Source organism: Vipera berus (assembly GCF_964194415.1).
Source record: "Vipera berus genome assembly, chromosome: 3".
In the NCBI taxonomy this organism is placed as follows: Eukaryota; Metazoa; Chordata; class Lepidosauria; order Squamata; family Viperidae; genus Vipera; species Vipera berus.
Window position 1 is genome coordinate 4,764,509 of NC_138204.1, and position 24,835 is coordinate 4,789,343.

General features: G+C 44.5%; 1 protein-coding gene across 1 annotated transcript in view; it reads left to right on the top strand.

Annotated features, from left to right (window-relative positions):
- Nucleotides 1-24,835, top strand: part of RTEL1 (regulator of telomere elongation helicase 1) — a 177,222-nt gene that overhangs the window by 24,613 nt on the left and 127,774 nt on the right. The window contains exons 8-11 of the mRNA XM_081323881.1: nt 3,086-3,170; nt 4,057-4,122; nt 9,109-9,262; nt 11,370-11,408. Coding sequence (XP_081180007.1) covers nt 3,086-3,170; nt 4,057-4,122; nt 9,109-9,262; nt 11,370-11,408 — 344 coding nt within the window. The remainder of the gene's footprint in view (nt 1-3,085; nt 3,171-4,056; nt 4,123-9,108; nt 9,263-11,369; nt 11,409-24,835) is intronic.

The following is a 24,835-nucleotide window of genomic DNA, read 5'->3' on the forward strand; positions in this document are numbered from 1 at the left end:
CTACGTCGAGTTCCCTTGAGAAGCTGCAGCTGATGCAGAATAAGCGGCGTGGGCACTTTGGGTCATTTCTCATTACTTCTATATAACCACAGTGCTCCCAATGGGATTCTGGATGCAATTGAAGATGCTGGTTGCTACCTATAAAAACCATCCACAGCGTAATCTCTGGTTTATTTGTGGGACCGTCGTGTCTTCCTTTTTCTTTGCTCGCCTCACCAAATGTAGCAGGAAAGACGTTCCTCTGAGTCCATTAAACAACGCCACCTCGTTAGGCCCAGGAGTTGTGCTTTCCCTGTGGCGTCCCCAGGCTACAACCAGTGGGATTCAAATATGGGAACAACCAGTTCTCTGCACGGATGCCGCTTCCGGAAGTCCGTTCTGGGCCCGGGCAACGAAAAATTAGCTACCGGTTCTGCCGAACTGGTGCGAACCGGCTGAATCCCGCCACTGGCTACAGCCATGATGTTGTTGGTGGTCCTGACCTTGTGGATCTCTTGTAAGGCATTAAAGACCTGGCTATTCTCACCGACCATGTGATTGAGCAAGCTTTGCTAGTTCAATCTTGGTTAATGTTCCTTAGGAACTCGATTTGTTTCTGACCTTGGATACTATGTTTTTTGTTGTTGTTGTTGTTAGCCTGCTTTCTATTTGAGCGGTCTTTGGTGCTGTCTGAGCTGAGTTGTTTTCTTGCAGGTGTTTCATTACCCAAACTACAATCCTCAGTGCTAGAAGGGGGAATGCACTGATGGGACATCACCTAATTTGGGTAATGAAACGTCTGCAGGAAAACCACCAAGCTCCGAGAGCACCAAAGAGGCCCCCTCATTTCAACCCTGAGCTACAAATATTCTCCGTTATTTTTATTTCTTGTAAGCTGCCCAGAATCGCTTTGGGGCCATAGAAGATTTTATAAATTAAACCAAACCATCTGTGACCCATTGGTTCACCCTTCCAGGGAAACCTTTTTATCTAAAGGAACGGAATGATCAAGGGCAAAATAGCAATAGGAACGGCAGTGACTTCCGACTTCCAGCTGGCTTGACTGCATTCTGACCATCCTCCAGCAGTCAGTGGTGGGATTGGTCTACCTGGCCTCTGGAAGGCTAGGGCAGGACCGAACTCCAAGGGCTGAAGGAGGGATTGGTTTACCTGGCCTGTGGAAGGATTTGTCTCTTGAACGTCTGGACAGTAACGCAGTGGCGCAACCACTTTGAACGACCACAGATTTGCCAAATTTCAATCCCACAGTCGCCAGATTTTGGACACATTCTGTAAATTAGCTTATTTCAGCTAGCTTGGTTCAAAAATGGCTGTCTTATGGTGCACAGTCTCACCCAGTTAAAGGTTACGAGAGTTTTAGTACCATATTAGATAACCTGTGTTGCAATGTATGGCAGTGAAAGTTGGACCATAAGAAAGGCTGAGCGCCAAAGAATTGAAGCCTTTGAACTACGGTGCTGGAGGAGACTCTTGCGAGTCCCTTGGACTACGAGGCGATCAAACCGGTCAGTCCTAGAGGAGATCAACCCTGACTGCTCTTTAGAAGGCCAGATCCTGAAGCTAAAACTCAAATACTTTGGCCACCTAATGAGAAGGAAGGACTCACTGGAGAAGAGCCTAATGCTGTGAAAGGTGGAGGGCAAGAGAAGAAGGGGACGACAGAGAATGAGGTGGCTGGATGGAGTCACTGAAGCAGTAGGCGTGAGCCTAAATGGACTCCAGAAGATGCTAGAGGACAGGAAGGCCTGGAGGAACATCGTCCATGGGGTCGCAATGGTCGGACACAACTTTGCAACTAACAACAACAAAGATAACCCATGACCCCTGGGTCCTCACTTCAGAGATATTTCCTGACCAGATTCCTCAAATGCCTTCAACTAGGGCTGAACTTCCCATGTACTGGGAAAGTTCTTAAAAATTCAGAGACCTTTTCAGAGATGCCTTGGAAGTAGCCCACATTGAACTGCGTGTAGCACCGTCAAACATCAGGAGCTGACCGGGCAAGTTGTTCTACGACATTTTGTATTAGGTCACAAACTGTTTTATGATCGTTTTGATGTAGAATGTTTTACAAATTTGCCAAATGTCAATTTCATGGGAGCCACGGGTGGCAATTTTTGGATGCAATTCTGTAAATCTATTTGTGGTACCTTGGTTGGAAATGTTTTGCTTTATAATACACCGTTTCATTGGGTTAAAAATTACAGATGCGAGCATTTTAGAAGTTTATAGGTTGGACTGATAAATAATGTGACTTTTGCCATTGGGACTGATGAATATAGAACCTATTATCTACAGCAGAGTCTTCAAACTTGGCCCTTTTTTGACTTGTGGACTTCAACTCCCAGAATTCCTCAGCCAGGCACACGTGCCTGGCTGAGGAATTCTGGGAGTTGAAGTCCAGAAGCCATAAAAGGGCCAAGTTTGAAGACCCCCGATCTACAGTAAAGAATGTCATGAACCATGTTCATGGTGGGAGATTCCAATATATTGTACATGTACGTAAAAGTATTTATTGAGCTCCACGTTTCCTGCGGTCTGCTGCCAACTTTCCTATTGCAATATTTTTCAACCTTGGCATCTTTTAAGACATGAGGGCTTCAGCTCCTAAAACTCCTCAGCCAGTCGAAGTCCACGCATTTTCCAGTTGATAAGGTTGAGAAACACTGACTCTTGTATACTCACCAATCTCCTCAGTCTTTGCGTTCCTTCTTATTTCCCCCAGGGCTTTCCCCCAGGTTTTTGAGTTTCAGCATCTTTCTACAGACTCACGGCCTCATTATCCATACTTTTGTTATCCTTGGTTGTAGGCTAAAATGGAACTTAACAAATTACAAGGAGCAGCATTATGTCAGTATTAAAACAATTGGATGACCGAAAATGCCGGAATAGCCCTGTGGCGGCTGTTTTGACTTAATAGCGCCTAATGCATTTAGGGCCAAATCACAACTTAGATGTCTTGGCATGTAGCATTCTGGTCATCCATTAAAAAGATGGCAGGCAGTTCTTGTTAAAACACAATATTGAAAACAATTTAATTTAGATGGCTTTGTGTAATTTTTTCCCCCCATTTCTCTTTAAACAGAGTTTGCCCTTATTATCTTTCTCGGAGTTTGAAACAGCAAGCCGATATCATTTTTATGCCTTATAACTATCTGCTGGACTCAAAGGTATATGTTCGTTCTGTCTGTCTGTCTGTCTGCCTGCCTGCCTGCCTGCCTGCCTATCTATCTATCTATCTATCTATCTATCTATCTATCTATCTATCTATCTATCTATCTATCTATCTATCTATCTATCTATCTATCTCTGTAGTAGTCCTTGACTTACTACAGGGGTCTTCAGATTTGGCCCTTTTAGGATTTGTGGACCTCAACTCCCAGAATTCCTCAGCCAGTGTGCCTGGCTGGGGAATTCTGGGAGTTGAAGTCCATAAGACGTAAAAGGGCCAAGTTTGAAGACCCCTGACTTACTACCACAATGGCAACCAGAATTTCTATTGCTAAACAAGGCAGTTGTTAAGTGAGTTGTGCCCAATTTTATGACCTTTGTCCCTTGGTTGTTAAGTGAATCATGCAGTTGTTAAGTGAATCCGGCTTCTCCCATTGCCTTTGCTTGTTGGAGTATAGGTAGTCCTTGACATACAACCATTTATTTAGTGACTGCTTGAAGGGACAGCGGCACTGAAAAAAATTGACTTATGACCGTTTTTCATGCTTAACAACCGTTGCAGCATCCTCTTGGTCATGTGATCAAAATTCAGACGCTTGGCAACTGACTCATACTTGCGACGGTTGCAGCATCCCCTGGGGGGATCCCCTTTTGCAACCTTCTGACAAGCAAAGTCAATGAGGAAGCCAGATTCACATAACAGTCACTTTACTAACTTAACCATTTCAGTGATCCACTTAGCAGTCGTTGCAAGAAAGGGCGCAAAATGGAACAAAATTCACTTAGCAACACAGCAGAAATTTTGGGCTCCATTGTGGTCACAAGTTGAAGACTACTTGTATCGTAACTAAGTGAGACCAAGTGTTGTGTTTTGCTCTTTCATAGAGTCGAAGAGCTCACAACCTCGACTTGAAGGGGGCCGTAGTAATACTTGATGAAGCTCACAATGTGGTAAGTAAAGATACAGTTGGCTTGTTCCTACTTTGTGCTCTTTGGAAAATATTTAGGTTCCCCTTTTTGCAGACAAGTCTTATTAATCAACATACATACATACACATACATACATACATACATATATGTAAAAAAGATGTTGAGACTCTAGAAAGGGTACAGAGAAGGGCAACAAAGATGATTGGGGGACTGGAGGCTAAAACATATAAGGAACGGTTGCTGGAATTGGGTATGTGTAGTTTAATGAAGAGAAGGGTGAGGGGTGACATGATAGCAGTGTTCCAGTATCTCAGGAGCTGCCCCAAAGAAGAGGGAGTCAAGCTATTCTCCAAAGCCCCTGAAGGCAGGACAAGAAGCAACGGATGGAAACTAATCAAGGAGAGAAGCAACCTGGAATTAAGGAGAAACTGCCTGACAGAACAATTAACCAGTGGAACAACCTGCCTCCAGAAGCTGTGAATGCTCCAACCCTGGAAGTTTTTAAGAGGAGACTGGACAGCCATTTGCCTGAAATGGTGTAGGGCAGGGGTGTCAAACTCAATTTCATTGAGGGTCGCATCAGCATTGTGGTTGCCCTCAGGGGGCCAGGTGGGTATGGCCAGGGTGGGCGTGGCCTACTGGGTGGGCGTGGCTAGAGTGCATATGGCTTACTGGGTGGGCATGGCCAGCTCTACAGTACATCATTGGCATCGAGGGTGTCTATGGGGGCCTGGGCAGGAGTGGGAGAGATCTGAGGGGGAGGGTCTCTGGGCCAGGGCCAAGGCAGTGGGGGCCATTCCCTCATTGTTTCCAGGATGGCTTTGCGGGCCACATGAAACCACTTTGCGGGCTGGATCTGGGCCCCGGGCCTTGTGTTTGACATGTCTGGTATAGGGTTTCCTGCCTGAGCAGGGGGTTGGACTAGATGACCTCCAAGGTCCCTTCCGACCTTCTTCTTCTTCTTATTAATAATAGTAATAATAATATTTCAAGAGACTTTAAGCAGGCAAGAGACAGTCATTAGACAGATCCTTCAGCAATAAAATGATGGAAAGGCTGAATCACCAAAAACATGCAGTAGAGAATTTGTGTAATAATGATAAACTGTAAAACCACCTCCTTGGCAGAAGGAGCATATATATATATATTTCTAAGTTTAATTTGGACATATTTTACAGTCTGGCCACTTGCTCCCTTAGAATTCTTATATTGGAAGTTATTTCCTTTATTACTAGATCTTAGGGGTGGAATGGAGGATATTATTATATTTTTATCTCATTTCCTCAGGTGACCAGTTGTTAAAATGTTATTTAATACTAAATGAGCAAGCACAGTCGGATTTAAGTTGTTTCTGCGTAAAAGACTTTACAGAATGCAGACCTTTACAGAACTGTTTTTTGTTCTATTACAAGGCTTACAGTGGCCTCTTTATTTATTGGGTTTCCTGGCTGCCAACTGCATGCAGATTCATGGCAGTTTACCACAAAATTAAAACTTCCCTGGTGTAGCAGAAATATATAAATAAAGCAATAGGCACATTAGGTCTGGAACACTCTTGGCACCATAAAATTGAAGCATCTATGGTAAGAACAAGCAAAGGCCAAACTAAATGGGATCAAAACATGGTTAAATTATCATCAACAGCATGATACCCGTTACAGACAGCAGCAGAAAAGAGATCCACAAATTTGAAATAAAGTAAGGTTCTATATTTAGGCAAGAAAAAACAAATGTACAGGTATAGTATAGGGCAGGAGTAGGCAACCTCGGCTCTTTTATGACTCATGGACTTCAACTCCCAGAGTTCCTGAGTCAGCTATGCTGACTCAGGAATACTGGAAGTTGAAGTCCATGAGTCATAAAAGAGCCGAGGTTGCCTACCTCTGGTATAGGGGGTACCTTGCTCAATAGTAATAACTATTGTCCAGTCTCCAACCTTCGCTTTTTGGCGAAGGTTGTTGAGAGTGTGGTGGCGCATCAGCTTCCTCTGTTCCTGGAGGAAACTGATTATCTGGACCCGTACCAATTGGGTTTCAGGCCCGGATACAGCACGGAGACGGCATTGGTCGCGCTGGTGAATGATCTCTGGAGGGCTCGGGACAGGGGTTGCTCCTCTGTCCTGGTCCTATTAGATCTCTCAGCGGCTTTTGATACCATCGACCATGGTATCCTACTGCGGCGTCTCAGGGGGTTGGGAGTGGGAGGCACCGTTTTACGGTGGTTCTCCTCCTATCTCCTGGGCCGTTCGCAGTCGGTGTTGACGGGAGGGCAGAGATCCGCCCCGAGGCCTCTCATTTGTGGAGTTCCTCAGGGGTCGGTTCTCTCGCCCCTCCTGTTCAACATCTATATGAAGCCGCTGGGTGAGATCATTCGTGGTTTCGGGGTGGGGTATCATCAGTACACTGATGATACCCAACTTTCCACCCCGAACCAACCCAGCGATGCCCTCGCCGTGATGTCCAGGTCTGGATGGGGAGAAACAGGCTTCATCTCAATCCTGCCAAGACTGAGTGGCTGTGCATATTGGCATCTCGGGTCAACCAGACTATTCCATCTCTAACGATGGGGGGTGAGGTGTTACCCCCCGTTGATAGGGCTCGCAACTTGGGCGTCCTCCTGGATTCACGACTCAATTTTGAAGACCATATAGGAGCCGTGACCAGGGGGGCTTTTGCCCAGGTTCGCCTGGTGCGCCAGTTGCGACCCTATTTGGACCGAGATGCCCTACGCACAGTCACTCATGCGCTCGTGACCTCCCGTTTAGACTACTGCAACGCTCTCTACATGGGGCTGCCCTTGAGGACCACTCGGAGGCTTCAGCTGGTGCAGAATGCGGCCGCGCGAGTTGTAATGGGGGTTTCCCGATACTCCCATGTAACACCTCTACTCCGCGAGCTGCATTGGCTTCCGGTTGCCCTCCGGGTGAGATTCAAGGTGCTGGTGATGACCTATAAAGCCCTAAATGGCTTAGGTCCGGGATATCTGAGGGAACACCTGCTGCCGGCATCAAGCTCCCTTCGTCCAGTGCGCTCCCACAGGGAGGGTCTTCTCAGGGTGCCACCGGTAAGAGATTGCCGGCGGGTAACACCCAGGGATAGGGCCTTCTCAGTGGGGGCGCCTTCCCTTTGGAACCAGCTGCCAGTGGAGCTTAGGACTGCCCCCGACCTCCGTTCATTCCGCCGGGGCCTGAAGACCTGGCTCTTCGAGCTCTCTGGCCCAGGCTGAGGATTAATCTTATTTTAACTGGGGTTTTATTTATGCAGGGACAAATATAATTTTTTAAAAATTTGTTTTTAACTTTTGTATCTTGGTTTTTTAATCACCCTGTAAACCGCCCTGAGTCCTTCGGAAAAGGGCGGTATATAAATGTAATAAAATAAATAAATAAATAAATAAAGTGCGAGAGGGATCTCGGAGTCCTAGTGGACAATCCCTTAGATATGAGCCAGCAGTGTGCTGCAGCTGCCAAAAAAGCCAACACAGTGCTAGGCTGCATTAACAGAGGGATAGAATCAAGATCAAGTGTAGTGTTAATACCACTTTACAATGCCTTGGTAAAGCCACACTTGGAATACGGCATCCAGTTTTGGTCACCACGATGTGAAAAAGATGTTGAGACTCCAGAAAGGGTACAGAGAAGAGCAACAAAGATGATCAGGGGGCTGGAGGCTAAAACATATAAGGAACGGTTGCTGGAATTGGGGATGTCTAGTTTAATGAAGAGAAGAATGAGGGGTTCGGAACCAGGTCCTAAGAACCTTTTGTGGGTTCTGTCATGGCTTTGACAGGTGCTAAGTCAAGGACTACCTGTTTCATCCTCTGGGAAATATTCCCTTTTTTGCACCGCCTCCAAATCATTCTTAAAACAAGTTGATAACGACTGCTAGGGTATTCTGGTCTAAGGAGTGGGTTCCCTTTACACCCCTGCTGAGTCTCGCTTGGCTGTGCACCATTAAATGAAAAAAACACGAAGTGTAAATGATTAATTTGAACGGAGAGCGCATCTTAATGGCAATACCTGCTGAGAAACACCCTAGTTTGTTATCCAGGGATAATTCTAAGAGTACATTTTGAATTAAATGTGCCGAGGTTGGCTTCCAGATTTGGCACGATGTGTGTTCTTGTTGAAAAACGGGAAACCAGGTTTGGCCTGTAGTGAGCGCCTTTCATTTCATTTCACGTGGCCTGCTTGAGAGGCACGTAACGGTATTTAAATGCCATGTTTTTCTCCACTTTTTACACTTAGTATCATAAATAGGTAAGGCTGCCTTGTGAGTACAGGCACTCCTCTGTGCACAGTTGAGCCCAAAACTCCCGTTGTTCAGTGAGACAGTTGTTAAGTGAATGTCGCCCCATTTTACAACCTTTCTTGCCACAGTTGCTAAGTGAATCAGTGCAAATAATAATAATAATAATAATAATAATAATAATAATAATAATAATAATAATAATAATAATGTTGGAAGGGACCTTGGAGGTCATCTAGTCCACCCCCTGCTCAGGCAGGAAAACCTACATCATTTCAGGCAAACGACTGTCCAGTCTCCTCTTAAAAACTTCCAGCGTTGGAAGAATTTGATACTAATACCTTGTTTCAGAAAAATGTGCTATCCTCCTCTGTTTACCACAAAGGAGACGCCCTTAAGTCTTTTAATTTGAAGCCAGATGGGGAATATTAAGGACTCTCTGAAGTTATTTTAGGGCTTTCCTGAAGTAATGCAGCAAAAATATAAAATTTTCCCCTTGGGGAAAAAAGTTGTACAACAGTTTATGCCATGTTCCAAGGCATCTGGTATTGATTGACAACAGCAACCAGAACGGAAGTCAGGAAGATTTGGATTCTGCTGGAAGTAGCCAATTAAGCGTATTGAAAAGGATTTTTTTTTAATTGACTCTATGGATGCCACTGTCGTTGCAGCGCAAGAATTGCCCTTGCACAAACATGCGAAATTACTGTGCAGCGGATGAAATGCAAATGTTTCGATTTTTCCCCGCCTCCCTTTCTAGGAGCAGCTGTGTGAAGAATTGTCATCGTTTGACTTGACTCCCTGTGACTTAGCTTTAGCTATTGATGCCATCAACGATGTCTTAGAAGACCAAGCCAAAAAAATTCAACGGAATGAATTGAACGCTGAATTCAATACGGAATTTGTCAATTCAGGTAGATTGTCTCAGTCCACAAGAACGTACGAACTGACCGGGCCACAAAAGAGTGGAGGGTATTATTTGATAGTATAGTTCAGGGGTAGGCAACCTTGGCTCTTCTATGACTCATGGACTTCAACTCCCAGAATTCCTGAGCCAGCCATGCTGAGGGAAAAGGGAGAGGTTTCCAAGCTCAGCCATGCTGGCTCAGGACTTCTGGGAATTGAAGTCCATAAGTCATGAGGGGGCCATAGTTCTCCCATGCTGGCTCAGGAATTCTGGGAATTGAAGTCCATGAGTCATAAGGAGGCCATAGTTCCCCCATGCTGGCTCAGGAATTCTGGGAATTGAAGTCCATGAGTCATAAGGAGGCCATAGTTCCCCCATGCTGGCTCAGGAATTCTGGGAGTTGAAGTCCACAAGTCATAAAAGAGCCAAGGTTGCCTACCCCTGTTATAGTTCATCCTCGACATACAACCGTAATGGAACCTGCCCATTATGGTCATATGATGGTCATAAAATTGGTCAAATTATGTGACCAGCCTGATTTGATGGCATTTTTTTTTTTGCAGAGGCTCTTAAGCAAACACAGTAATAAGTTCAAGCTTCACGGCTGTAAGTGTGAACCCATTATTCACTGTGATGTAGTAGTTTCTCCAAAACCCCAAAGTGCTGATTTTCAGCAAAACCATCCGAAAACAGTTGGGAACTACTTTGCAAGCAAAATAGCTGTCTCATAGGTGCTTTTTCAAAAAGGCAACTGGACTGTTGTTTTTTTCCCTTGAGGAAGAACTTCTCATCCAAGAAGCTTCCTTCAGTTCTGACTGAATGGTGGAGGGGCAGGAATTTAGTCAGAACTAAACCCTTCCATTTCCCCCCTCCCCACCCCCCATCCAATCAGAACTGATGAAACTTCTTGGATGAGAAGCGAACCTTTTTCCTCTTCCTGGAGGAAAAAACAGTCCAAAAAAGCACCTTTGAAACACCTATAAACGTGGTTTTGCCTCACGTTAAAAGGACAACTTGAGTGGAAGGGGGACTATGAGGATAACCTAAGCATCCAAACAGCTACAGATAGTAGGGGGGAAAAAACATTGAATTCATCTCAAACTCTTTTAAGCCTTTAAAAAAATCTGCAAAATGTTGACGTGGGCCAGAAAAATAACTAGAAGCAGTGACATTTTGTAGTCAAGACAAGCCAATCCCACTTAGCAATTAAGTCAGGGGTCTTCAAACTTGACCCTTTTATGACTTGTGGACTTCAACTCCCAGAATTCCTGAGCCAGCATGGGGGAACTATGGCCCCTTCACGACTTGTGGACTTCAGCTCCCAGAATTCCTCAGACAGCCTGGGGGAACTATGGCCCCTTCATGACTTGTGGACTTCAGCTCCCAGAATTCCTCAGCCAGCATGTCTGGCTGAGGAATTCTGGGAGTTGAAGTCCACCAGTCATAAAAGGGCCACGTTTGAAGACCCCTGAATTAAGCAGTTCCATTTTAGGCTAACTGAAGTTTCATCAGTCATCAAAGCGAAGACGCAATGTTTTATTTTTTTTTCCATCCCGGATTTACCTTTACCTTTAAATAAATGATTCTGAGAGGATTTAGAAAGAAATCATCTTCCCACTGTCTCTTGCGTTTATACACAACCACTGCCGTTCTTTGGAGGGAATTTGGCAGTAGGGGTGATGAAACTCTGCAATTCTGGGCCAATTTGGGGCATTGGTATTTGAAGAGGTTTATAGAGTTTCTTTTTTTTTTGTCAAAAGGTCTAGTTTCTTTTTATCTTTTTTCCACGGGGAGTAATCAAACTCTGCATGATTTCATGAATGTAAGAGAGAGCTATTAGTGTTCTGCTGTGGGCATAGCTGTCTCCATGTGATTGTGCAGCATGGCTGTTTTGAAACGGAAGCGGCTCGCAAGATTTCTGTTAGCATTCTTGAACAAATACCTTGTCTTTAATTTTTTTCACCCACCACAGAAGTCTGAAATAAATCTCTAAATAATAGGGGCAGATACAGGATCTTATGAAAACATTTATCTTTACATGAATATATAGAATGATAGAAAAAAGGTGGCATCTGTAAGTCTAAACTGAAGGAAAACTCTTTTTTCTTAAACAGGGCTAAACATGGAAATTGAAGATATAGCAAAAATAAAGCGTAAGTACCTTTTTCCTTGTGGAGTTTAACCAAAATAATCCTGCAGCGGTAGTCCTCGCTTAACATCCACTCATTCAGCATCTGTTTCGAAGATATGACAGTACTAAACAAGGGGGACTTAACAACAGGGGTGAAAGTCTCAGCTGCATGTAGTATAAAATGAAGTTGTAAACCTCCCAGAATCATTAGGTAAGAAGGGCGGTGTCGTGTGTGCAAGAAATTGGGAGCCTGGGTTAGGTCCCAAATAAGTGCGAGTCTATTCCACGCTACCTGTAAACAAGAATCTGAATTACTAATGCTTGAGACAAATTGGTGGTAGATAGGAGTCAATGGAATTCAAGGAGGGCTGGACTTAGATCTGTTGTGGGCACGAAGGGATGAGGCGCTTGACCCTCCTCAGGCTAAGCCTGGTCATCTATTGTTGTTAGTTGCGAAGTTGTGTCCGACCCATTGCGACCCCATGGACAACGTTCCTCCAGGCCTTCCTGTCCTCCACCATCTTCTGGAGTCCATTTAAGCTCACGCCTACTGCTTCAGTGACTCCATCCAGCCGCCTCATTCTCTGTCGTCCCCTTCTTCTCTTGCCCTCGACCTTTCCCAGCATTAGGCTCTTCTCCAGTGAGTCCTTCCTTCTCATTAGGTGGCCAAAGGATTTGAGTTTCAATGGTCATCTATAGGTGGGTGTAAAAATTGAATGAATGAATGAATAAATAAATAAATAAAATGGTTCTTCAAAACCTGTGTGATGCCCTTCAGCATACATATAGCAGAGTCAATGCCTCACTTTCTTCTATGCACTACTCTAAGCAGATGAGGTCCCTGGCTTGCCGAGGAGCAGGGAGTATCTTCCTGTGTGCTGTCCCGCTCACACACACACCCAAACACCCACCATGGGCGTTAGGAGTCTTTATTGAGGCTTCCAAGCCTGAATTAGCATTCCCCAGCAATTCCTTATGCCAGCACCAGCCCACAGTGCTGGCAAGTCGATTAGGCAAAGGCCAATCCCCAAAGCAAAGGCAAGACCCGAGGCAAAGGCAAGTCCACAGTTGTGCAATCCAAAGTTCAAAGCAAGAACACACAGCAATGAAATGGACACCTTGTTCTTGGCATTGCTTCACTCCCCTTGTTGTTTTTTTTTTTATTGAAAAGTTTTAACATACAATTTTCCTTTAAAAACCCCCCCCTCCCCCTCCCTTCACCCTCCCCCCCTACCTCTCCCCCCTCCCCCCTCCCCCCCCCGACTTCCCAGAGCTAAATACAAGGTATATATAAAAAAAGCAATCATAAACAATCATATACTAACAACTATAAACTCTAAAATCCATCACTCTCTAACTTATATAGGATAAAACAAGCCTTAATAATATTAAATATATATATAAAAAAAAAACTAAAAGAAAAAAAAAGAAAAAAGAAAGAAGACTTATTCAAATGCTACATAAAACTTTTTAACCCTATACTTATTCTGGATAAATTCGATCCATTTTCTCCATTCCATCATATAGCGTTCTTGCGAGTGATCTTTCAAATAGGCCGAAATCTTCGCCATCTCTGCCAGGTCGGAAACCTTTAAAGTCCACTCTTCTATAGACGGCAATTCCTCTTTCTTCCAATACTGACCTATCAAGAGTCTTGCTGCCGTAATTAAATTCAACATCAACTTAGCGTCCACAACTGTAGCATCTGTAATTATTCCCAACAAAAAAAGTTGCGGACAAAACTTTATCCTCTGTTTAAAAATCTTCTGCATGTTCCACCAGACTTTTATCCAAAAGGCCTTAACCTTTTTACATGTCCACCATATATGAAAATATGTTGCATCTTCATCACCGCACCTCCAACATTTTGGCTGATAATTCGGATACATACTTGCGAGCTTTTTAGGATCTAAATGCCATCTATAAAACATTTTGTAAAAATTCTCTCTTAGATTTTGAGCTTGTGTAAATTTTACGTTCCTCACCCAAATCTTTTCCCACGTGTCCATAGTAATAACTTCCTGGATATTTTGGGCCCATTTTATCATACAATCCTTAACAAGTTCTGTTTCTGAATCAATCTCTATCAACGCAAGATATATCCGTTTAATATGTGCTGGTCCCTGATTTCTAATTTGCTTTATCAGATTTTCATCAGTCATTGTAAAACCATTTTTCTGATCTTCTTTCCACCTGGCCCGTAACTGAGTATATTGAAACCAGTTTTGAACAACCTTCTCTTCTCGCAAGAGGCTATATGATTTCAAACACCAGACATTTCTTTCCAAACTTAGGATCTCCTTGTACGTAGTCACATCATGTTTGAAACCAGCATGTATATTTTCTATTGCGTGTTTTGGAATTGCCCACAATGGTATCTTACAATCTAACTTATGTCTGTACTTCTTCCAAACTCTCAGCAATGCCTGTCTTAACATATGCACTCTAAACACATTGTCTACCTTCTTGTCATACAACAAATATGCATGCCAGCCAAACAACAAATCATGGCCCTCAAGATTTAATAATCTCTCTTGTGTCAAATTAATCCAATCACTTATTCCTACTAATGCAGCAGCTTCATAATATAATTTAAGATTGGGCATTTTAAGCCCACCTCTCTCACGAGTATCCTGCATAATCTTAAGTTTAACTCGTGGCTTTTTCCCTGCCCACACAAATTTATTGATACCTCGCTGCCATTCCTCCAGATTAGAATCTTTCTTAAGAATCGGTATCATTTGAAATAGAAATAAAAATTTGGGCAGGACATTCATTTTCACTGCTGCAATCCGTCCCAACAAAGACAATTGCAATTTTTCCCAATTCTCCAATTCTTTTTGAATTTTCCCCCATAGTTTTTCATAATTATTTTTATATAACTTTGTATTAGAGGGCGACAAAAACACCCCCAAATATTTAACCCTTTTAACAATCTCAAATCCAGTTAGTCCTTCTAAAAGAGCCTTTTGCGAAACTGTCATATTTCTGGCCAAAATTTTGGTTTTCTGTGTATTAACTTTAAATCCAGAAACCTTCCCGTATTGTGTTATTATCTCCATCAGGTCCACAACAGAGTTCTCTGGCTGAGTCACTGTAACAACCAGATCATCTGCAAATGCTCTTAATCTATAATCCTGATCTCTAATTTGTATCCCCTTAATTTTTTCCGAATTCCGTATTTTAACCAATAATATCTCTAATGTTAACACAAATAACAAGGGCGATAGCGGACACCCTTGCCTTGTGCCCTTCTCAATATTACATACTTCTGTCAAGCTATTATTAACTATAATTCGGGCAGTTTGTTTTTGATATAATGCCCTAATCGGTTGCAAAAAATTTTCCCCAAAATCCATTTTGTCTAAAACTTTCAACAAAAATTGCCAATTCAATTGATCAAAAGCTTTTTCAGCATCTAAGAAAATTAGCGCCACAGATATCTGGTTGTTCCTTTCCAAAAACTCTAACACATCAACTATATGCCTCACATTATTTTTCATTTGCCTACCACTAATAAACCCCATTTGGTCCCCATGAATCACCTGTTGCAGAACCCTCATCAGTCTATTAGCCAAAACCTTAGCAAATATCTTGTAATCTGTATTTAAAAGCGATATCGGTCTGTAATTTTTAACTTGAGTAGCATCTTGGTCTTCCTTCGGAATCAAAGAAATAAAAGCTGTTCTCCAAGACGGTGGCACCTTTCCCCCCCTCTGGATTGTCTGGAACAGTTCCTTCAACGGTTTTATCATCTCTATTTGTAAATTTTTGTAATAGACCGCAGTCAAACCATCCGTACCTGGTGCTTTATCCACCTTCAATTCCTTAATTGCTGTAAAAATTTCTTCTTCTGTAATCAATTGATTAATCCCTTCTTTTTGTACTTGCGTAAGAACCGGGATGCTAGCATTCTCCAAATATATATCAATGTCTTTTTCATTAATTTTCTCCTTAGCATATAATTTAGAATAAAAATCCACAAAAGCGTCCTTAATAAGGTCCTGTTGAAACACAACCCTTCCTTTATGCTCAATCTTGTCTATATTAGAAGCTCTTTGTTTTTTCCTCAATCTGTAAGCTAACCATCTACCTGGTTTATTAGCGTTGCAAAAAGTATTATGCCTGGCAAACCGCAAATTGGTTGCCACTTGGTCAGCCATTAATTTATCAAATTGTCCTCTTAACAATTTAATAGCCTCCTTAATCTTCACATCCTCTGAGTTCAAAATCAAAGCCTTTTCTTTTTCCTTTATTTCATTCTCCAATTCTTTCCTCCTAGCTTCCACAGCACGTCTATGTTTATTATTCATATATATCAACACCCCTCTCATGTAGGCCTTGCTAGCATCCCAGACCATATCCATAGAGGTACCTTTGTTCATATTAGTTTCAAAAAAATCCTTCATCCGCTGTTTGCATTCTTCCACATTTCTCTGATTTCTAAACAAATTCTCATTTACGCGCCACGAGCGCCTATCTCTTTTCTCCTTATCAATCTCTAACCAGACTGGACTATGATCAGAGATAGTTCTTGCACAAATCTTCACCTTTTTAGTCCTCAAAAAAAAGTCATTAGTCACCAAGATGAAATCAATCCTCGAAAAAGATTGATGTCTATCAGAATAAAAAGTATAATCCTTTTCCTGCAAGTGTCTCTCACGCCAAATATCTCGCAATTCCAAGTCATCCTTCATTTCAAAAAAAGATTTAGGCAGTCTAGCATGACTTGGAATGCACTTAAAAGCTCCAGCCTTATCCATCTGTACATCCAAAACACCATTCCAGTCCCCCATAAAAATAAAAGATTTATAATCCAACTGGGTAAGCTTTGTTTGAAGTAAACTAAAAAAGTCAGCCTGTTGTTGTTGTTGATTAGGGGCATACAGTCCAACTAAAAGCGTCTTTTTGCCTTCTAGCAACAAGTCTATCAGTACATATCTTCCATGCTTGTCTGCTTCAATTAAGTCCGCTGTTATAGCACTTTTAATATAAACAACCACCCCATTTTTCTTATTCATTGCAGAGGCAACAAAATGCGTACCCAGTCTTGAGTTCAATAAAAACTTTTGGTCCATAGCCCTAATATGCGTTTCTTGCAAACATATAACATCTATCTTGAATTGTTTTAAATATTGAAAAACTTTCTTTCTCTTCTGTGGTGAATTTAGTCCATTAACGTTCCAAGTCAAAAATTTAGTTGCCATGCATATCCTCCCAAAGCTCTTGAAGCACTGCTTTGACAGGACTATCTTCTTTAGGCCGTGCTCCTCCCACTGCTTGGCTATGAGTACGTTGTGAAGATTCCGAAGACTTTTGCTGGTCTTGTTCTTTTATTTTCTTTGCTCGTTTTAAAGCAGCACGCGTTACCCTTTGCTCTCTAAGATCATCCAAAGAAGTTATAGCTTGATCTCCTCCAGCACCATTTTCCTCTGCTTCAGCCTCTTGATGTTCTCCCTCTCCAGGTCCCTTTGCTGCTTCCAGAAGTGTTAATGGGGTTGCTTTTAAAACGTTATTATAGAAATCACGCGCTTGCTTCACAGTAATCAGCCGGTACCTTTTGCCTTCATGCATCACCATCAACCCCTCTGGAACCTCCCATCTGAACCTTATATCTCGTTGTTTAAGCTCATGCACAAGAAATGTGAAGTCTTTCCTTTTCCTTAAAATCTTTGGAGGAATTTCTTTTAAAACCAAGACTTCTTGCTCAGCAATCACAACTTTAGCATCATAGGCAGCTTGTATAACTTCATCTCTAATTTCTCTTTTTGCAAAGTAGACCACCACATCTCTAGGCAACTTTCTCTGTCTAGCAATCCATGAATTCACACGGAACACTTTATCCATAGCTTGTCTTATTTCAGATGCTGGCTGATTCAATACCACTTCGAGAGCCTCAGAAACCAGCTGCTTTAAATCTTCCTTAACATTCTCTTTTAAGCCTCTGATTCTAACAGCAAACTGCATCTGGTAATATTGAGCAAGACTTAATTCCCTTTCCATTTTGTCTCTTAAATCTTCATTCTCCCGTACTTTTGCTTCTAATATGGCATTCTTTTGAGTCAAATCATCCACTTTTTCATCCAAATCATCCACACATTCCGCCACTTTATGCACTGAAGACAAAATGTCTACCTTCATCACGCTGTACTTCTGTTCCATCCTCTCTTCTATTCTCTCCTCCAGTTTCTCCAATTTCTCCTCCATCTGTGCAAATTTATCACCCATTGATTGATTAATTGATTCCAAAAGTTTATCCAGAGCATCTCGTAAGTCCTTCGGTGTCAATACATCAGGAGGGTGCAACGCCTGTAATGATGATTGTTGCACCGGAGAAGATCCACCACTCCGAAGAGTTTTAGGGGGAGGTTTAGCCGCCATCTTTAACTTTCACTTATGACGCACTTTCACTTAAAGTTTAAAAAATCCATCAAGCTCGAGAGTAAAATAAAATAATCCTCTTCACCTTTTCCTCTTGTACCGCTCTGCCTGCTCCTTTTAATCCATAGTCCTTTCTTCAGGCAGGGGTGGTCGCAGACGCCTGGCTCTGCTCCAAGAAGTCTGGAGCAGAGACGCCGGCCAGCTGGGAGCAACCCAGGCTTCGGGGGAGTTCAATCCTTCAGCCGCCCAAGCTCCAAGCTCAGGCGGCCCCGGAGAACTCTACCCCTACCTGGGGCCTCACCCCCTCCTCTTCTCCCGAGGAGGGGGCTTCAAATTCGCCCGAACAGCTGATCGGCGCTGTTTCGGGCGAAAAAACACACAGCTGAGCCGCGGGCAGCCCGGGAAGGCTGTCTCCGTCGCCGCGGAGCCACCGGAAGTCCCTCCCCTTGTTGTTGTTAGTTGCGAAGTCGTGTCCGACCCGTCGCGACCCCATGGACCACGTTCCTCCAGGCCTTCCTGTCCTCTACCATCTTCTGGAGTCCGTTTAGGCTCACGCCTCCTGCTTCAGTGACTCCATCCAGCCACCTCATTCTCTGTCGTCCCCTTCTTCTCTTACCCTCCACCTTTCCCAGCATTAGTCCTTCCTTCTCCTTAGGTGGCCAAAGGATTTGAGTTTTAGCTTCAGGATCTGGCCTTCTAAAGAGCAGTCAGGGCTGATCTCCTCTAGGACTGACCGGTTTGAACGCCTTGCAGTCCAAGGGACTCGCAGGTGTCTTCTCCAGCAACCCCCCTATGCTGAGCTAAATAACTGCTTCCTGGTGCAGCTCCATCAAGAGGGCGAGGCTGCCTCCTCACAAGTAGCCTGGCTGACCTTTGTTGCGCCTGCCTCCTCTCCGCCCTACCTGCTCTCCGATTTGGAGGAGGAGACAATTCTTCACCTCTACTGACCAGCGGCAGTCGTGTGCCCTCTCCACCCGAAGCCTCCGGGCTTCCCAACTGCAGCTGTGCCTCTTCTGTCTTTAGCTCAGCCGGCTGCGAGTCTGGTTGCTGCCCCGTGCTAGGCTTCTCCACTCCTGGCTCGTAGCCCTCGGCTGCCAGTCCAGGACTGCCCCATTCTCCCCTGATCTAGCATTTGAGGAAGCGCCCCGGGGGAGTCATCCCAGCCTGGCCTGAGGGGAAAGAAGAGTGGGTTGCCCCCTCAAGGGGAGCATCCATTTGTAAACTACCTTAAAATTTTTACCCCCTTTTTTCTTTATATATGCCGTAAAGGGATTCTCCTGCAGCTCGAAAGCGCTATTGACGATGTAAAACTCCCATCGGGTCAAAATGGACTCACGAAAGAAGGAAGGTATATTCCAATCTTTTTTTCCTTTTTCTTTTTTCTTTTTGTTTTAAAAAACCACACACACCATCTCTTCCAACTTGGCGTTACTGTAATCGTTACTTTTGCATGCTTCTCTTTTGGCCAGCCTGTTCCAATCACAATTGGGACTGGAAAATTCCTCGTTAAACAGGGTGGTCATTAAGCGGGGCATCATACGACCGGACCTGAGTTTACGACCTTTTTTTTTTTTTCCTGCGGTCATTAAGGGAACGAACACGGTGGTGAAGCAAGAGACCATGTGATTACAATTTGCAACCTTCCCTGCCAGCTTCCCCATTGACTTTGGTTGCATGTACATATGTTTGTTTGTTGGCTAGTTTTAGTAAACGTTACACTGCTCGTCTCTCTTACAAGGAGAGAAGCTGGCTGGCAAATCACATGACCCCAGAGCACTGCAAACATCGTAAGTGTAAGGAGGGATCACAAGTCCCTTTTTTCAGCGACCTAAGTTCAAATAGTCGCTAAACCGGGAGACGGTGAGTTCTAGTCCCGTCTTAACGACCACTGTCTCGCAGCCCAACTCATCTCATAGGGTTGTTGTTATGGGGAAGTTAAAAAGAGGAAGGACTATCAGTAGGTTTGTCACCTTGAGTAGTGTGTTAAAAAAAAAGTGGGATAAAACTTTAAGAAACAAAAAGTGAAGGGTCATAAGTGAGAGCTACCTCTACTGTATATGAATTTTGGAGATGTTGCCCCAAGGCAGTGATGGCGAACCTTTCAGAGCAAGGGTGTCAAACTCGCAAAGTCACGCGACGTGTTGCGATGTATCGCAACTTTTTTTGCCATTGCCGGCAATGGGGTGGGCACAGTTTTGCTAGGATGCCTCCGGCCCGTGGGCCGGCAGTTTGACACCCCTGTTTTAGAGACTGAGTGCCCCAAAACCGCCCCCACCCTGCCTGCCTGCAGGGCCACTCACCAACTCCATGGCCCGCCACATATCTCCTAGGCAGCCCAGCAGCGCCAAGGCAGCCATGCCCTCCACCCGCACCCCGCAGCATCAACTGCGCGTGACGGGGCGCGAGGGCGGAGTCTTGTCCCCGCTGCCTGGCTGCCATGTCCTTGGTTGCGCTGGTCCACGTGGGCCACGCTTGGGGGTGACTCTCCTCTGCGGGGCTGCTGGTGAAAAGGGGGCCTCTGGGGGAGGCAGGGGTGGGGCGAGGGCATGCGTGCCCACAGAGAGAGCTCTGAGTGCCACCTCTGGCACGCATGCCATCGGTTCGCCACCACCGCCCTAAGGCACACCACTTAGTTAAGTCGAACAGCATTTGCCATTTTGTTGACCGTTTACACCAGACATGTCAAACACAAGGCCCGGGGGCCAGATCCGGCCCGCGAAGTGGTTTCATGCGGCCCGCAAAGCCATCCTGGAAACAGTGAGGGAACAGCCCCCGCTGCCTTGGCCCTGGCCCAGAGACCCTCCTTCTGCCAGAGACCCTCAGATCTGTCCCACTCCTGCTCAGGCCCCCATAGGCACCCTTGATGCCAACGATGTAGAGCTGGCCACGCCCACCCAGTAGGCCATACGCACTCTAGCCACGCCCACCCAGTAGGCCACGCCCACCCTGACCATACCCACCCGGCCCCCTGAGGGCAACCGCAATGCTGAAATTGAGTTTGACACCCCTGGTTTACACTGTTCTTTGCAATCACATTTGGGGTTTTTTTCCTCTGCAGAAAATTTTCTCTATAGAAGTCTAGAAGGTCTTAGCAAACGAACTTGCATCCTTTGCTTTGTAAATTTCTTTTTTTTTTCCAGATCTCACTGCCTCAACATAGCGACATATAGGTAGACTTTGACTTATAACAGTTCATTTAGTGACCATTTGAAATTACAACAGCACTGGAAAAAGTGACTTGTGACCGTTTTTCGCACTTACGACCGTTGCAGCACTCGCACGGTCACATGATCAAAATTCAGATGCTTGGCAGCCGGTTCATATTTATGACGGTTGCAGTGTCCTGGAATCCCCTTTTGCGACCGTCTGACAATCACACTCAAGGGGGAAGCCAGATTATACAACTGCGATGATTCACTTGACTGTGGTAAAAAAAAGTCGTAATAGGAGGCAAAACTCACTTAACAACTGTATTAATTAGCAACAGAAATTTTACCTCAGTTGTGGTCCTAAGTCAGGGGTCTTCAAACTTGGCCCTTTTATGACTTCTGGACTTCAACTCCCAGAATTCCTCAGCCAGGAATTCTGGGAGTTGAAGTCCACAAGTCATAAAAGGGCCAAGTTTGAAGACGCCTGTCCTAAGTAGAGGACTATATAGAGATATACAATTCAGCCCAAAATTTATGTTGTTAAGTGAGACATTTGTTAAGTGAGTTTAGCCCCATTTTAGGACTTTTCTTGCCCCGGTTGTTAAGTGAATCACTGCAGTTCATAAGTTGGTCACCCAGGTTGTTAAGTGAACCAGGTTCCCCCATTGACTTGGCTTGTCAGAAGGTCGCAAAAGGAGATCACACGATCTTGGGACACTGCAATTCCATCATAAATATGAACCAGTTGCCAAGCGTCTGAATTTTGATCACGTGATCGTGGGGATGCTGGAAAGGTTGCAACTGAAAAACCGTCATAAGCCTCTCTTTTTCAGTGCCGTTATCACTTTGGTCGCTAAACGAACTGTTGTAAGTCGAGGACTACCTGTATGGCCTCAGCTTACAGCCAATCGTGATGTGATCTAGAGTTTGACATGGAAGCCCTGAGGGGAGGAGAGACTGCCCCCTAGGACTACCTAGCTCTGATGCTAAGGTCTAAGGGCTTTTCAACCAGTGGTACGGGTACCACCTGGGGTACACTGGCACCTGGCAGGTGGTACGCGAGCATCCTAGGAAAGTGGTAGCGGAGGGGAATGAGTTGAACCGGTGGCAGCACCGCACAAGCCTGAGCGAGAGACGGCTGGAGCTGCAGGGCTGTCAGGGCTCAGCGGAAGCGCCAGGATCAGCGCCAGGCTCCAGCTGGAGCTCGGCACTGATCCTGGTGCTTCTGAGCCCAGAAGAAGCGCCGATCAGCTGGAACGTTGCAGCATCTCCCGGTCTTGTGATTTGCATTCAGATGCTCGGCAACTGATTCATATTTATGACGGTCACAGTGTCCCAGGGTCATGTGAAGTGACCAAAACCTGCTGCGACCACCCAGCAGATGAGGGGAATAAAAACCAAACACCAACACCCCCCCCCCCCCGCTGCCAATCCTCAACAAAAATGCTCACAACAATGAAAACCTCGGATAGGAGGAAGAGCGCCGCCAGGCGGGCAGACAGGTGTCTTGTTCGGCTGTGGCTTGGGGGGCGCTTTTTTCAGTGCCATTGTAACTTCGAACAGTCCCTAAGCGAACTGTCGTAAGTCGAGGACTACCTGTACTTCATCACTTTTTTTTTTTTGGTCATCAAGTTTTTGACACCTTGCTAGGCGACTGGTGGTGCTCGGATGTCGCCGTATCCTAAAAGTGGTGCAGTGGGTGAAAAAGTTGAAAAGCCCTGGTCTAAGAGAAATCGGAGAACGCAGGGTAAAGGAACAGCCACAAAACGACATCTTGCAAAGAGCTTAAGAGGCTTGTAAAGCAGAAGTACACCCCTTGCCAGCTCACACACACCAGGCTGAAGACCAGGTGTAGCTCTGAGCAGCTCCGGGCAGTGGGTCTCAAGTGGCACCTGTTCCTCTTTTGGGGAACGCCTGCTAATGAGCAGGTCTGCCATCCTAGTTAAAACCGAGCTCTTCAGGCACACGTGAGGCTTCAAGGTGCTCGTTTTGACTCTCCCCTCCCGTATAAAAGAAAGCTTCAAAGGTCCCTTCTGGGTCCTCATCCTCCCACTTTCAGCGCCCTGGAAGGGAGGCTGGCTGGCAGGCTGCGTTTCTTAGATCTCTCGCTAAGCACATTTAATAATTAAAAGTCTTTGTGCAAAGTCGGAGCCTGCTTTCCTCGGCATTGGGGGAAACAACGGAGATAATGCAAGAGAGCTCTTTATTTATTTACTACATTTATAGGCCGCCTCGTGATTGGAGGAGACTGGGCTGCTTGCGATGTAATAAAAATAGAGAGACAAGAGCGGCTATGAATATAAGAAAAGGATTAAAATTATGGGGGCTTGGTTGTTTTCTTGCAGACTTTTGTTTACCCAACTAAGTAACACTTTGAGGGCAGGCAACTAAATTTCATTTTTAATGTGTGCCATTGTGCCCACAGTTAAAAAACTATCTTGTCTGTCTGTGTGTCTGTCTCTAGATAGATAGATGGATGGATGGATGGATAGATAGATAGATAGATAGATAGATAGATAGATAGATAGATAGATAGATAGATTATCTATCTTATCTACCTTATCTCTTATCTATCTTATCTACTTATCTCTTATCTACCTTATCTATCTATCTTATCTACCTATGTTAACTATCTTATCTACCTATCTTATCTACCTATCTATCTTCTCTTATCTATCTTATCTAGCTTCTCTTATCTATCTAGCTTCTCTATTATCTATCTTATCTCTCTACTCTTTATCTATCATCTCTATCTCTTCTCTATCTTACCTATCTATCTAACATCGTTGGGTTTTAAGGCCCTTCCTGAGGATTAAGATGGCGGGGGTGGCTCTCGCCTCTGGCGGCAAGACGAAGCCCTGGTAGAAAAGGGTCTTCCAGACCTCGCCAGCCAAAATTCCTCGGCAGATGGGGTTTGTAGTGAGCTGGTTCTGCCAGAACCATAATCATATCTGCTTTCCCTTCAGCAACTCCAGGCTTTGGCTGCTCTTCTCCACATGTCACCCTCACAACAACCTGTGCTTTAAGATGGGCCGAAACATTTGTGTGTAAATACACTGACTTCCCTCTCCTTAAATCAGACTATTCCAGAATAGTTCGTTTTGAAACGAGATGCAGTGTTCATCTCTGCAGGGAAACTTGGAATAAGCCGTTGCAGAATGAGGCTGTGCTTTCTGCTGACTGTATACTTCCAATGAGGCATTGAGCTGTAAAATCTACTGTTTCGTCTCTCCTTTCCCTCCCCCCCCCTCTTTTTGAATCCAATGTCAAGTGTGGGTGGTGTAGTGAAGATTTGTGGCAAGTTAAAAAAAAAAGAAAAAAAAAAGAAAATCAGATTTGGTAAGTGAGGAATAACAGCATGCTTTTCATCCTACAGAGATGGGAAGGCTGCTGCTTCCTTTCAGGATGTACTAAAAATACCTCCTTAACAGTATGTTTCTGCTTGAATCTCTAGCTACATATTTGACTTGTTCGCAAAGGCTCAAATCACGTACGAAACTCAGAATTCTCTCCGTGAATCACTGGAACAGATTGTGCAGTATTTAGCTGGCCGTAAGTATAAGACCTCACTTTTAAGGAGACGGGGGGAAAAATATCTCGAGGAGGGTGGAAAAGTTTGGGAAAAATTTAATATAGGGATTGTGAAAGGTAATAATTTTGCCTCATCTGTTCTGGTCAGCTCAGCAAAAAAAAAAAAGAAGAAGAAGAAGAAGCCGTCCGGGTGGATGGGTGGGAGTAGCTGGCTTAATAGTTTATTACAGATAGTCTTCGACTTACAATCACATCAAGCCCAACGTTTCAGTTGTTAAGCGAGACAACTGTCAAGGGAGCCATGCTCCATTTTGTGACATTTTTTTGCCATGGTGGTTAGGCGACTCCATACAGTTGATAAGTGAAGCACATGATTCGGGCTTCTCTC